The sequence below is a fragment of the Pseudonaja textilis genome, chromosome 4, assembly GCF_049901715.1.
Source record: "Pseudonaja textilis isolate UNSWEBS1 chromosome 4, rPseTex1.2, whole genome shotgun sequence".
Lineage (NCBI taxonomy): Eukaryota > Metazoa > Chordata > Lepidosauria > Squamata > Elapidae > Pseudonaja > Pseudonaja textilis.
In genome coordinates this window covers 53,142,800-53,157,049 of record NC_141993.1, presented here as the reverse complement: position 1 = coordinate 53,157,049, position 14,250 = coordinate 53,142,800, and the positions used below count along the sequence as shown (strand labels likewise).

Below are 14,250 nucleotides of genomic sequence, written 5' to 3'. Positions count from 1 at the left end.
TTTCAAAGTTTTTGAGATTTTTTTATGTATAAGTTGGTACTGAACAATAATAAAACCATGTTTGATAAACGATATTCTTCGTTTGGCAGCATTTTGTTGTAACTTACATGCAATGTTATCTAATAGTAATTCGCTGGATGCTGTTTATCATAATTTTTTCACCCAAAAGTTTTTTTACTTTTGAATGTTCAGGTGCTCTTTAAAATATTTTTTAAAAAAATATGACAAATGCCATATAGTTGTTTAGAAATTATTCTATCATTGCAAGATTTCTAGAAGTAGGAAGTGATACGGGGAATTAACTACTAAGTGATTCAAATTTAATTTGCTTTCTTTCTTGCTGGGCAGACAATTTCCAAGTTATCTTTTCAAATTAACTTCATTGATGTCACTCACTTGGTCACAATTGTGGCATCCTTATAACTTACAGCTGAAAGAGGTGTATCTCAGCATTGTGTGCCCAACAGGTTCCAGAATTGAATAATTTACTTGAGTTTAGATAATACCTGTATGCTATGCAGAGTGTCTATGGTGTAAACATTAGTCACTTTGCACAAGACTATACATTCAGTGAAGAAATGCAAAAGGAATGACACAAGCCAAATTCCCACTTAGTAGTTTGCATATAATTTGATTATATTAGTGAGTAAAAATTAATTGAAATGAAAACAGATTTTATCCTTGTGTAAAATGTAAGCTGTAACTACATATGTATTTTTGAACTATGCAATTAAGAAACTTGTGCAGAGGGCCTCCAACACCTTGGTTAATTATCTGTGCTCTCTTGACGAATGAACTGTAGAAGCTTCTGCACAAAGCAGATTGAAGAATGTGAAAGTGAAAAGAGCTCAGAGTTTGTTCTTGAGACAGTGCTGGAGGGCCTCTCCTATGGCATGGAGGACTCTGTCAACATTGGGTTTAGTGGAGTTGTAGCCCATCAATCCAATGCGAAGAACCTAATGATAAAAAACATTTAAGTAAGTGTTTTGTGATTGCTTGGACAAATATACTGTATATTACACACAAAATGATATATTACATAGGTAGCCACATCCGTTTTCACTTTTTTTTTTCCCCATGAGCCTATATTTACCTTGCCTGCTGAAGGTCCCAGACCTCCAGAGACCTCAATCTCATGATTTTTCATAATATATTCAGTTATTTCCTTCCAGTCATACCCCTCGGGCACAAAGATAGTGTTGACTGTTGGAAGTCTTGCATCCTTAGAAAAGAAAGAAAGCAAAAGAGCCATTCAGATGGTTTGGGTATTTGAATAACACTTTTATCTCCGAAATTTAAAAGAAATTGTATCAATAGGAAAGAAAGTTATTCTTTAGTTCTGGCTTTTTGTGTCTCTTACACTCATTTTTTGAGAAGCCTCTTAGCAAAAATAACCAATTATCTATTAATGAATGGGTAAGTTCAGAAAATTGCATATCTTTATGCACTTTTGGATCAGGTTTTGCCACCATACAAAAAATATTTTCAAGTTATGAAAGCGGAATAAGTCTTCATACCTCCAATATGTTCTTTCCCTCTGGCTTAAAGTCTGGAGAGATGTATGTTTTTTTCTAGTCTGCTATGTAAAGAAGTATGGGTAGAAATAGTATCTGAGGCTAGGATTTAATTCTGATTCCCATGTTTAATTTTGTCTTTGTAGCAATCAATTTATTTTCTCCTTTGCTTAGTTTCCAAATTTAAACACTCTTTCCTACATAAAACATGAGTCATTAGTTTGATCCATATTCTACATTCATGATTAATTTCATTCTTACTGGTTCTTTCACAAAGAGTTTGAGACCCAACTTCTGCAGTCCTGCACAGAGATAGAGGCTGTTTTCTTTATGAAGCTTCCAGGAAGTCTCTAGTCCCTGCATAAAAAATGAAAATATTTATTTTCCTATATACAAAAAATAGTTTTAAAAACTTGCAAATATATTTATATTATGCACTTTGTTGTTCAGTTAAACTTCCAATCTAAGGATGTGATGGGCATAATTTTGTCTCCCAGCAATTGTTTCTGAGTTCTTGTGACATAAGTGATCATGGATAGTTCTAGCCATTTTGTCTTCTATCGGTTCTTATTTAACTGCCTTAAATTTTTCCCCAGCATTACAAACTTGCCTTCTTTTGCCTATATCCAGAATGTTTAAGTTTTAACTGTAATACTGATGCTTCCAATGAAAATTTGATTTTATTTCATCCAATATTGAAAGAAGAATTCTAAATGCAGTCTGCACTAGCAGAATTCAAAGATACCCATTTTCTTTCAGAACAGCATGTTATGACAAGAAAACAGTAGCCTTGCTAATGCACTTGTATGCAAAAAATTCAAGCACCTCGGTCAAATTCTATAAGTGACCAATAGGTAATACAGTCTCTGGTACAAAGTTAAGCACAGCATCTTTTTGTATATTTGAATACATAATATTTATGTGCTCTTGTTTACAGACTCAAAACATCCATTTAGCCAGTACTTAGTAAAAACTTGGCAGAAATAAGAGCTTCCAAACATTTGCAGCATTTCTACCCCTGCCCTGTTGAACCTTAACTGACCTTAAGTGTTCACAAAAGAGGTAGATTCTATTTTGGCAAGGCATTGCATAATATAACTCAGTGTCACATCCAGATATATTGCTTCTGGGTGTCAGTTCAAAATTTCCAGAGTCCAGAGATGTGAACATTACATATTTATTATACCTCAACCCGAACCAATTTAAAACCTATCCCAGAAGTTTCATATAGATGTTAAACAATATGAAGGAGATGACCAAATTCTGGGGAATCCCACATTGGAACTCCCAAGTGGCTTGGTTACTGTGTCTTCAATGACCACCAGCTTGAACCGCCCACTTAAGTGGGACTAAGTATGTTACAGGTGTGTAGTGTCATACCAATGTGTACAAAATAGTAACATTTTCTTTTTAAAAAAACACTATTTTCAATATTATAGAATGCCTGCAGCAACTGACCTTTTCTGCAAAAATTGCCAAAGCTTCTCGCAAGCAGAAGAATGTGCTAATAGGTGCAGTATGATGATATCTGTAAAAAAAATAATGCATATAATACATTTAGCTTACACAGAAACAAATGAACAGATTCCAGGTACAACCTTTACAAGGTACAATGCTAGTTTTAATTTTAAAGCAAGACCAGGAATGAGAGTAGAACAATCTAAGTCAAATATATAAAGTCAAAGCTAAATGGATGTTTCCTTGTTTGTTGGTAATTTTTTTCATTAGATTTATATTCTGCCTCTCCTTCAGAATCTTGAGATCATGCCCGTAGTAGTCTTCCACTTTTCCAACAGCAGTTGCCCTCTAAGATAGGTTGGGTTGCTTGACCAAAATTCATCTAAAGAGCTTCCATAGAATCATAATTTAAGAATTAAAAATTTGAAGCTGAGTCATGCCACTTGAACACTTTCAAGGCAAAATGATACGGGAGACTGCTTTGAAAATGAGAAGAAAGGCAAGTCTGAGTGATCAAAACATTTGATTGATTAGCTCTACAAAGTCATTTCCTGCATTCTCACAGATATACAGGTAGTCGTCGATTTATGATCAAAGTTGAGCCTAAAATTTCTGTTAAGCAAGACGTTTCTTGAATGAGTTTTGCTCCATTTTCTTGTGAATTTTAGTCATATGATCATGAGCAAAAGTAACTGAAAAAAATGGTCATGTCACTTTTTTCAATGCCGTTGTAACTTTGGATGATCACTAACCAAACTAGTGTAAGTCAAGGACTACCTGTAATCAAAATGCTGATATTGTTTAACATTTTCTTATTTGGTAGCATAACAGATGAGTTCCCAGACTGGTTCCAGGAAACAAGAAAGCCTTTCTAAAGAGCAAAGTAGAAGAGCTGTATAAATGCTCACTTCCTTGGATTACCATCACAGCCCCAGTATGCAGATAGCTCTTCCATATCCAGGTAAAAGGAAATTGGCTTTGTCTTCCGAGTATGAATCTTCTTTCTGGCAAGATGAACATTTTTGATTAGTACTTCAGGAAATCCACCCTCATAAAGTTGAGCTGTTGCATATCATGTATTTATTTTTAAATGGTTTGTAGTATATACTCTGCTGAGCAGAATGGTGGCCTAGTAGTGAAGATGCTCACTTTCCACTTGGAAGGCCGGGAGTTCAATGCTAGGTAGTGGAAGATGTTTCTCTCCTAGGGCAAAATGGAAAAAAAAAGCGAACTCCGCCTGGGTTAGGGTTACCATAGTATATTCCAGTTCTTACCATTAATATCATGGAGGAGAGCCAGTTTGGTCTAGTTTTTAAATCACCAAGCTGGAAACCAGGAGATTATGAGTTCAAGTTCTGCCTTACTCATGAAAGTCAGCTGGGTGACTTTGGGCCAGTCACTGTTTCTCAGCCTAACCCGCCTCCCAGGGTTGTAGTTGTGGGGAAAATAGAAGGAGAAAGGGGTGTCGGATATGTTCGTCACCTTGAGTTATTTGTAAAAATAATAAAGGTAGATTACAAATAAAATCTTGGATAGGTCCTTTGTATTGCTGCTAATAATATGTTAAAATGAATGAATTTACTATCTTCTATATATGTTATGTGTGTACTTGTATGCTTTCTGAGTTTGGACAATACACTTTCCTAGGATGGTTTGAAGCATAGTATTATTACTCAGTGGAAGCAACCCTGCAGAAATTGTATGCAACTGCTAAAATGTGTGACAGTCTTGGAAACAGAAGCTATGCAGTCAAATAACAGAATGTTCCTACTATATCTCCTGAGTTTTTCAGATAAATCCTACTATGTGTACTGAGGTGCTTCATTAATTACAATTGGTAAAATGCTTGCTTAAAGTTTACAAAAAAAGCATGATGTTTGGGATCTCTGAGATTTAGATACTAAGACCAATGGATTTGCTATTCCCTTCTTCCTGGGGCTAAGAGACTCATGATCTCCTGGTTTCTACCCTGATGCCCTAAACCAGAGGTCCCCAACCCCCCAGACTGCAGCCCAGTACTAGGCCATGGCCTATTTGGAATTGGACCATGTAAGTGGCTGGCTAGCATGCATGTGTGCTCAACTTGTGCGAGCAGTAGGCTGGCGGGGATTGACACATGTACACTGGCCCGTTGCTCGAGCAAAGGCTGTATGGGTGCACTGGCTTGCTGCTCAAACGGCCCAGTTCCCCTTCCCTCCCCCAGCTGGGTTGCCATGTCGCAAAGATTGGGGACTGCTGCCTTAACCCCCTACACCAAACTAGCTCTTTTTTCACAATAGGTTCTACATTACCAGGTTGCAATAAGATATTCTGTTGTAGCATTATGCTTGTAGAACAAGTTAGACATAATAATACTGTGGAAGCTCATTATTTTTTATTTTTGTATATAGTTCTGAGAAAGTTTTCTCTAGCTTTCTGCATAGTGCCGCTTTCCAGATATGTTCAGTTCTGGAAAATGTGTTTCTAAGATATCTTTGTGCTTAATGGATATCAAGAAATAAATATGTTTTTGTTTCTCTTACTCAGTGTATGTCTTGTCCCAGAAAGATATAGTACTTGAAAATCATATATCTCATAGACAAATCTCCTTACCTGGCTCTGTTGCTGAAAGAAATGGGAGAAGCACCAGGTGGTGCACTTAAAACTTTCTGGGAGCCAGAATACAGAATGTCAATACCTGTGCATTTAATAAGAAAATTAGTTAAGAGCTCCTTCATGTGAATCACTGTTATTAATGCATGAAATAAATTTACCATGAAAATCCTTGGGTTTTTGCTTTTTACTTTCTTTTGCCTCTTACCAGCATTTTGTGGGACAGTAGCTAATTTTAGAATTCAATGCGAAATTGATTTGTTGGAATGTGGTGTTCATTTTATATAGAGTATTATGTGGCATCCATTACTGCCCAAACTGGTTTAGCTGTCACCATCTTTCCCACAAAGGTCTAAGAGCAGTTTAAAACATAATATAACCCCCCAGACTCTTGGGGGGGGGCTCTTGGTCCATGTAATTATGTTTTCCCCAAACCTGATAATCCTGTGTAGTATATTCAGTAGCCATTTCCATCAATCCAGCTAGCATGATCTTTAACCATCTGTTTCCTCCATTTCCAGTGAATGAACCTCTTGGGGTTATCTGAACATTAGTTTTAGATTTATTTATCACTCTCTGCAAGGTATGCCCAAAGAGAACCTATATTTTGGCCCAAGGGCAACAATTTTGTTAGATTTATATCCCGTCTCTAAGAGTTCAAGGGAACTTATGGGGGGGGGGGATATCTCTTAATTTGATCCCTTTGAAGCAAATTGGCTGGTGGGGATTGACTGCCCAGAAGTTATTCAGTAGCTAATGGTAGACTTGTCTCTGGATCTTCCTAGTTCTGGTCCAATACTTTAATAACTACATCACAGTTGTTGCAGGAAAGTGCTTTATGGATCACATGGTAATAGTGGGACTTCCTCACGAAATGAGCATCTTCCTCATGAAGTGGGGTCATTTGCCTTGTTAAGCAGTGGCTCCCCAATTGGAGCAAAGGACTGGTTAGGAAATAGAAGAGCTTTGGAAACAGTTTGGGGATCTTCATGGATTTTCATATATCATGGCTATAATTTAAAATAGAATTGTCTCTTGTGATATTTCCTTTGAAGCCCTTTCTGCTAGTGTTACTGTGCAATTAAAAGAGTTAATGCCCAAAATATATTCTGAGCAAATTTATATTTGTCTTCTAGTATGAACTTTCACTAAAAAGGGTTGATCAAATAAATCTGGTTAAGAACTTCAGAAATGAAATTCAATTTTACATTTTTTTTAAAATCCAGAAATTAATGCTATAAAATAGGAACAAATATTCATGCTACAAAAACAGATTGCTGTATCTTGCTCACCTTGCTGGTCCATAAGTATTGGAGTGCCACCTAATGATGCCACAGCATCTACCAGTAGCAAGCAATTATATCTAAAATGATGATGAAAGATCAGTTATTTTTCTAGAAAGCAAGCGTCAATGTTCCAGCAACCCTCCATTCCAACCAGTAACTCCGAGACAGACATCTCTCAAAGGTTTCTTTATTTGGATAGTAACTGGCACATCTGTGGAACCTTGAATCTGAAAGTTTCGGGCTTCCTTGCAAAAGTCAAAACTATAAATCCATCCCCTCTTAGCTATCATCACATCACACGATCCAATCACCATCCGTCCTAAAGGAAGATTCCCATTTCATTATGTGCCACACTCAGTGACCTTGAACCAGCAAAAGAATTTTATTTTGTCTTAACTAAATATACTCAAATGAATTCCTCCCTCCCACTTTCTCAGGCTCAATTGTGGCAGCACTGAATCTCAATAGGTCTTCCAAAGCTGACAGCAATATTATATGATTTTACATCATGTTGCAGGTAAAAATGAATTGTTTTCAATGTTTTTTAAAATGAAAGCTTGAAAACTCATAAGTAAATACAGATCTGGTAGAATTTCAGCCATTTTAATTGAAAAAAATAAAAACATTAATTTTTAAACATTTGGGTTGATAGAGGCCAGTTAGTGATGCTGTAAGAGCCATATTGGTGATCTATAAATAACTATCACTGACTTTTAAATAAAAATTGGTAGAATTTAAAATATGTTGAGCAGATTTCCTTTGGATATGCTTCATAGTTAAATACTAGAAAGCTGTTAAATTTTGTCTCTTGAGCAATGTTGACTGGCGGGGGGGCATGTTGAGTGAAAGTCATTTTCCCAGGATTATTTTATTACTCATGGAAGAAAAGTTATAAGACTTCCATATTCTTCCTCCATCCAGTTGAACAACTTTGAAAAGTATGCTTCTAACTGAGCAAACAGTTGCATTTTGTAACAAAAAATAAATGGAGGAGACAAATGAAGCATTCTCCAAATCTACCTTTCCTCATCATAGCCTTCTTGTTTGTTGTACCATAGCTTTTGTAGCTAAAAGTAAAACTGTTCTTATTTCTATGTACTTGAGATGATCTTGTAAAAGTGAAATTTTGTCCATTTGTCATTTTGTTTACCTCCTATATGTTTTTCAGTAATAGTTGGTAATGAAATGTCTTCAAGAAAAACAACCAAGCTCAGAGAGCACCAAGGACCTCAAAACACTCTTTCTGATACTTTATTATTAAGTTTCTCAAAGCCCCTATAATAACGCAGTTATTCTTAATTAATCATATGGATGCACTATATATACAGTAAATACATCTTAAATATCAGATGTTCCCATACAAGCCATCTTTCCCCTTTAGGCCACTTCACTGAAATTCATTAACAACATAAGTTATCATGGTACAGGTTTTATGACCAACAGTTTTAGAAGCTGAATTTTAAAAAACACAAATGCTAGCCATAAAAAAATCTGACCATGATCTCATTTGGCGTACGGTTGCATTATCTTTTCTGCACATTAATACATACGCTGTGTGCTGTGTGTATTATTGTTTATTTAGCTCATTTTGTTATTTTACTTTCTAACCTGTAAGCTACCTTGAAGTGGCCTACAAGTCAATCAATATGCATCACTATTATATTCCCTTGTAGTCTAATGTGTAGTATTATGATTTCTCTTTCTGTTTTATTGTCAGAGCCAGCCATCTAGCTTAAATACTTTCATTTTGAATTACAATCATATGCAATATGTTTTCAGTACCTTCCAGAATCGTCTCCAGCTATAGGTAGCAGCCCTATTGCTTTAGTTCTAAAACTAATGGGGTTGACTTTCCTTCTTTCACTGACCTGTGACAGAGGTCTCCCAGGCCATCCAGTGGCTGAACTACTCCAGTGGATGATTCTCCATGTGTGATGAAAAATAAAAAGGGCGAATGCTGCATCAAGCCCTAAGTGGCACATCAAGAGAAAAAGGGGCAAAAATCATGCAAAGAAAAAAACAAGTCAATAGCATGTTTCTGGTAAATAAGAAGATGAATTTCTATAGATTGTCCCTGGTACATCCAAATGGAAGAAAGTATGAAATCATTTCAGTAAATAATATATTTTTGGTACTTGCCCACAACTCACCCTTTCTATTTCTTCTAAAGTAAAATATTCTCCAGGAGCCTTTACCAATTGATGTACTTCAGCTCCTATAGGGAGTAAATGATATCAGCATAATAATAGTGTGGAATTAAAAGCAAAGGAAGAAGCAGCTCCTAAAACTTTAGAAAAATATTAACACTTAGAAAAAAAAGTAAACAAAGCATGTGTTTCATATCACATAACAAAGTATTGACAAATTCCTTCATTTTATTGGAATCCATTTTATTATGATCTAAAAGAAAAGAAATTGTCTATTTAGCATCCCTTTAGAAATTCCAAGTTAATGAGGTTGGATTTTCCTGAGTAAAAATCTTTTTCTTAAACAGCAAGCTTCAGATAGGCATGCTAATGTGACAAATGAATACAACATATTTATTGGCAAAACTTGTGCTACAATGATTTGGACTGGTAGATTGTATGACTGGTTTGTGTGGCTACTAATTGTGTGATTCAGCCTTTAAGATTAAGACTTTGGATTGGATTAGCATTCCTGAGTAACAAGAGAATTGTAGTCACTTCACATTTCAGTAGGAAAGCACAACCAACTATTTTAGAGTTACTGTTTGCTATGAGTCATATATTAACTTGACTACGTAGCAGTGGTCTGTCAAAGTCCAGCTAGATTCCATGGGACCTTCCAATATAAGCTATCGTTAAATGTGGCGTTAGGGGAAAAGGCATTTAATTATTAAAATGTCTCACTGATTATTAAAAAAGCAAAAAGACTTTTTTCTGAATTAAGAAAAGGCATCAGGAATTCTAATCCAATCCAAGTTCTTACTCAAAAAAGCTGAGCTTAGAGGATTGAATCACTAATGCAGTTTTTCAAAAATTGACTATTATTTCATGTGTTTCAGAGTTAAGTGCACTGATCAGCAGTTCTCCAAGATTTCAGACGGGAATCTGTCTCAATTGGAATTTTACAATGATGCTTTCTGGAAGCAAAGTACATGTGCAGCCACTATATCATTGAAATTTAATAGACTTATGGTTTTCTCACTTTCTCAGATATATTGTGATAACTTAAATTTTATTACTTATTTTATGTATGAGCGTAATAAAATAATTACATTAATGGATTTTAATAAATGGTATCAAGATCCTGGCATGGGATAGGGGAGGTATTTAACTGTTTGCCCTCTGCTGTGATCCTAATTCAGGTTATTACTTTTGTGGATCTGCATCAGAAGAAATCCAATTCAAGGCAATGGTGGTTTTTCTTGAATCTCTGGCATGGGCTTTTTATATGGGTCTGGATGTCTGCAAGGAACATACAATTCAAGCGTGTTCTGGACATTTTAAATAGCTCATTTAAATTGTTCATGAACTGGTAACTGCAAGAATGGCCTCTTGGACAGTTTGACCCTTACCATGCCAAACCCAGATTATTCCAAAAGAGGAACTAGGGTCTAGTTAGGTTAATACATTATAAGAAAATCATGTAATAATATACCTATTACTGATTTTGTGAAGTTATTATAATTCTTATTCTTTGTACTTCTCAAAACTGTTATGGCTTATCCAAGTGTAATGTAAATGATATTTCATTACACTTGGGTTATTCTGTGAGATTTGTTTTTGTTTTATATACATATGATTTACAGTATTGCTGCTTGTGCTTCATGTGTGCTGCCCTATAATCTTTAATCCCAGCTTTCCCCAACTATACTATATGGACTTTTGTGCCACAATAAATCTCTTATGAATTATTCTGACATTGTTTGGGTCCATACATACATAGTAAGCCATTATTTGTTGTAACCATGGTTTACTGAATGTCATTATTACCTAGTCCCTTCTTAAAATAACCATAAAATAAAAAACAAAAGAAATAATTATTTTAACAAATTAATAAAATAATCATTTATAACATAATCAATTAATCATGCCTTTTAATGAAGAAATGCTCAACTTCATGCATACCTTTTATGCTCTTATCATTGTGATTTATATAGGACAAGTGCAGCAACAACTTGTTGGATGTAGTGAGATCGCAAAAACATAAATTGACATTATGGTACACATCAGAGACACAGAAGGATTTTTCATAGGATGGCAGTGATTAGAAGTGTGCTCAAAGTGATTAGAAGTATGCTCAAAGTAAATGGGGATTTAAGTTTGCAGCCGAAATTGTTGTAATGGCTATTCTCTGAAATGCAGCCAATTGGCATCTCAGTAAATGTCATGGTTCAATAGAAAAAGGGAAAGAAATGTCAGTTTGCATCTAGCAGTAAAGAAGCTCACTATTAAATATATAACAAGTTCATACCAAGTCTGCTTGCGATGTCAGTTGCTCGTTCTCCCCAAATTCCATTCACAGCTGCTAAGACTTTGTCTCCCTGTTCCACCAAATTCAGGAAGGCGGCTTCCATTGCACAGTGGCCTGTGCCACTGATAGCCAGTGTGAGAGGGTTCTGTGTCTGGAATATATACTGGATTCCCCCCTTAATATCATCCATTATCTGAGAGAAAAAAGAAGTAATAAGCTTTCCCCACTCAGCGATAGTTTAATATATTTACATCTAACATGCATAGATGGAGAAACTGATATTGTTCTATCAACTAAAATGTATTTGTTTTAAACATACATCGCTTTAAGAAAAAAGGTAGAAGGAACTGAACTGTGGCCCAAAGGTCTCTGAAATTAATAATCCTACCACAACTTTCTCCATTGTAATGCCATGTGAATCTGGGGGAAATTGAACCAATACAGCTTATTTTCTCTCTAAGATTTATATAGCTTCCCATCTTAAAACGTAACTCTCTGTTTCCTAGGAATTTTGGTAACGGTTATATTTTCCCTTTTTCAGCTGCTTTAAACCTAAAATATTCCCTTAAGGTTAGGGCTTGTGCTCCTGTGTAGCAGCAATGAAAGTGATATGACCAATGATGCAAACCTTGTTTTACTGATATAAGTTTTTGTAATTTTTGTGATCATTGATCAGGTTGAAAGAATTCTGAAATTGTGCTGATCAATTTCTCTAGACTTGGGCCATCCAGCAACTAGGTTCCAGGATGAGACTGGAGAAAAAGAGACTAGAAAAGCTGAGATATCGTATAATGATGCAGATGTTAAGTCTTATTCTTCACTCTATATTTCTTTTCATCCAATATATTGTTCTCTTTTTATAATAAGCTGTAATTCTGTTTTACTATGAGGGGTAATAACAAATGTTAATTCAATCAAATTATGGTATGGAAGAAGTTGCCTGATGATTTAGGATTACATGGTTTTTCAGAAGACATCAATATGAAATATATCATCAGCAACATGTGATCTATAAAAAGCTCATATCCAGATTATCTGAAAGATTATAGGTTTTTAACTTAAACTGTACAATCCTTTTCAGGCAAGAGAACTGAAAGGGTTTTTTTCCACTGACATATGGAAGAATGAAGATTACAAGATCTCAGCAGTGATTTTTGAATCGATTTAAAGAGCTTTTTTTCCTGAAGATTTGTAAACTGTTAATCAGAATATCCAAATTAAACAAAATCATATGGGGGTGTTCTCAATAAAGTTCTGAAAAATTGTAAAAAAATACATTTTAAGAACTCCAGCTATTTCATTTGCCCTTAACTGGTTTTTGGCTTAATACAATGAATAAAATGTAATTAAGAGCATATGAGCCTTATTAGAATAAAAATCAATTTATTGTTGAGTAGATAAACATCTCTCTGTGTGGTATCTCAAGGTTACAAAGCAGTGAGTGGAAATTGATGGAGGAATCCTGCTGATTTTAGAAGTTGGAAGTATAGTCCTTACCTGAATCAACTCTTTGTGTAGATGTCCTATGAGCTGTCGGCTACCTGCAGTCAAGACCCGTGGAGGAGAATTGGAAGGCCCAGGTCCTAGTAATAATCTGTCTGGGACAGATAGTGGCTGTAGTAGAGATGCAGGAGGAGACACCCAATGTCTTTGAGAAGACATGGTACAGAATCTCTGAGTTACAACCACGGGCAGCCGAACACGACACCAACCTATTGCCTGCTGCACTAGGAACAAACTGCCCATAGCTGACCTTAAATAGAAGGGTTGTTAGAGTCAAACAAAATAAACAAATCTTAGATAAATGTTGCAGCACTCCCTTTTCTCTAGTCTTCTGAAAAAAATTCCAGTACTTCAATGAGTATTGAGTCTCTTTTGTTCTGTCAGTGCTCTTCAGATTCCTGTTAATATATACAATAAGTTCAGTTCAGAAACAGCAACACACTGACAACCTATTTTCCCTTCTGTTTTCTCCAGACAGCTCTGTTTAGGCTTCTCTGGCTTGAGAATTCTGCACCTGTTAAGAGCTGGAAAGTTAAATATCATGCAAACATATTTCTGCTTTTGATATTTTTTGTGGTTCTTTGGGTAACATAGCAAAGCACTTATTTGTCTACCCTACTTAGACATTGCTTCCTTTACAGTCAATGAAAGGTATAACTAATGGATCATTCTGCTGTTTCTGACTATGGTTTAAATCCCTGAACCCAAAATAAAGCCAATGGAATTTTTAATAATTTCCCCCCCTTTGGACTCCCTTAAGGGATCTTCTGTTAATAGTTTGCCAGAAGCAGAAAGTTCAGCTTTAATAAAAAATTAACAAATAACTTTGCTTGTTTGCTTTTCCTGACCTCAGAAGGACTAGCCTAAGACATTTTTCTGCTTGAGATGAAACAGAAAATGTTGTAATATAGTCCTCACTTTGCAACTATAGTTGAGCTTGGCAATTACAGTCTTAAGTCATGACTGTTATAAATTAGTTACGATGTGACTGGACCCAATTTTATGACCTTTTTGTAATAAATAAATAAACGTCTTGTTTGCTATGTGCGTTCATGCTGGAAACTGGAAGTAAACACTAGTTTCTGGCAACACGTTCCTAAATTGTTACATTGAGCTGGGGGTTATTCCTGATGATGACTTTCAACTTTTTAATTCTATGTTGTCATATTCCACACAAGGACACTGTGTGGATAGATGTAATTGAAATGGGACAACTCACTGCGGCCAACTCAACACATTCATCTTGCCATTGCCAACTTGATCTGATCGACTTGCTGCAGCTAACTAGCCCTGGAACAACTCGCTGAGGACCATTCACATGGGATAAGTCAAGAGGTGAACAAGTGAACTTCTAGTACTGTATATGCTTATCTGTAGCTTTGTTAGGGCCAATGCATTTTCTGATGTGTTTAACTTACTAGTTCTCCAGACGGCTGGCAAGTGGGTAGCCATATAAATAA

General features: G+C 35.7%; 1 protein-coding gene and 1 long non-coding RNA gene across 2 annotated transcripts; one reads left to right on the top strand and one right to left on the bottom strand.

Moving 5' to 3' along the window:
* Window positions 1-13,016, bottom strand: AGXT (alanine--glyoxylate aminotransferase). The gene is made up of 11 exons (XM_026701349.2): window positions 12,785-13,016; window positions 11,288-11,480; window positions 9,001-9,065; window positions 8,719-8,819; window positions 6,857-6,927; window positions 5,565-5,649; window positions 3,881-3,976; window positions 2,973-3,042; window positions 1,776-1,871; window positions 1,094-1,222; window positions 1-956 (listed from the first exon to the last, which is right to left on the bottom strand). Exons 1-11 carry the CDS (start codon window positions 12,947-12,949, stop codon window positions 849-851), a joined length of 1,179 nt encoding a protein of 392 aa, XP_026557134.2. The 5' UTR covers window positions 12,950-13,016; the 3' UTR covers window positions 1-848.
* Window positions 4,907-9,929, top strand: LOC148125835 (uncharacterized). The gene is made up of 3 exons (XR_015743542.1): window positions 4,907-5,021; window positions 7,288-7,367; window positions 9,876-9,929. It is a non-coding gene; the product is annotated as an uncharacterized LOC148125835 (long non-coding RNA).
* Window positions 13,017-14,250: the final 1,234 nt, after the last annotated feature.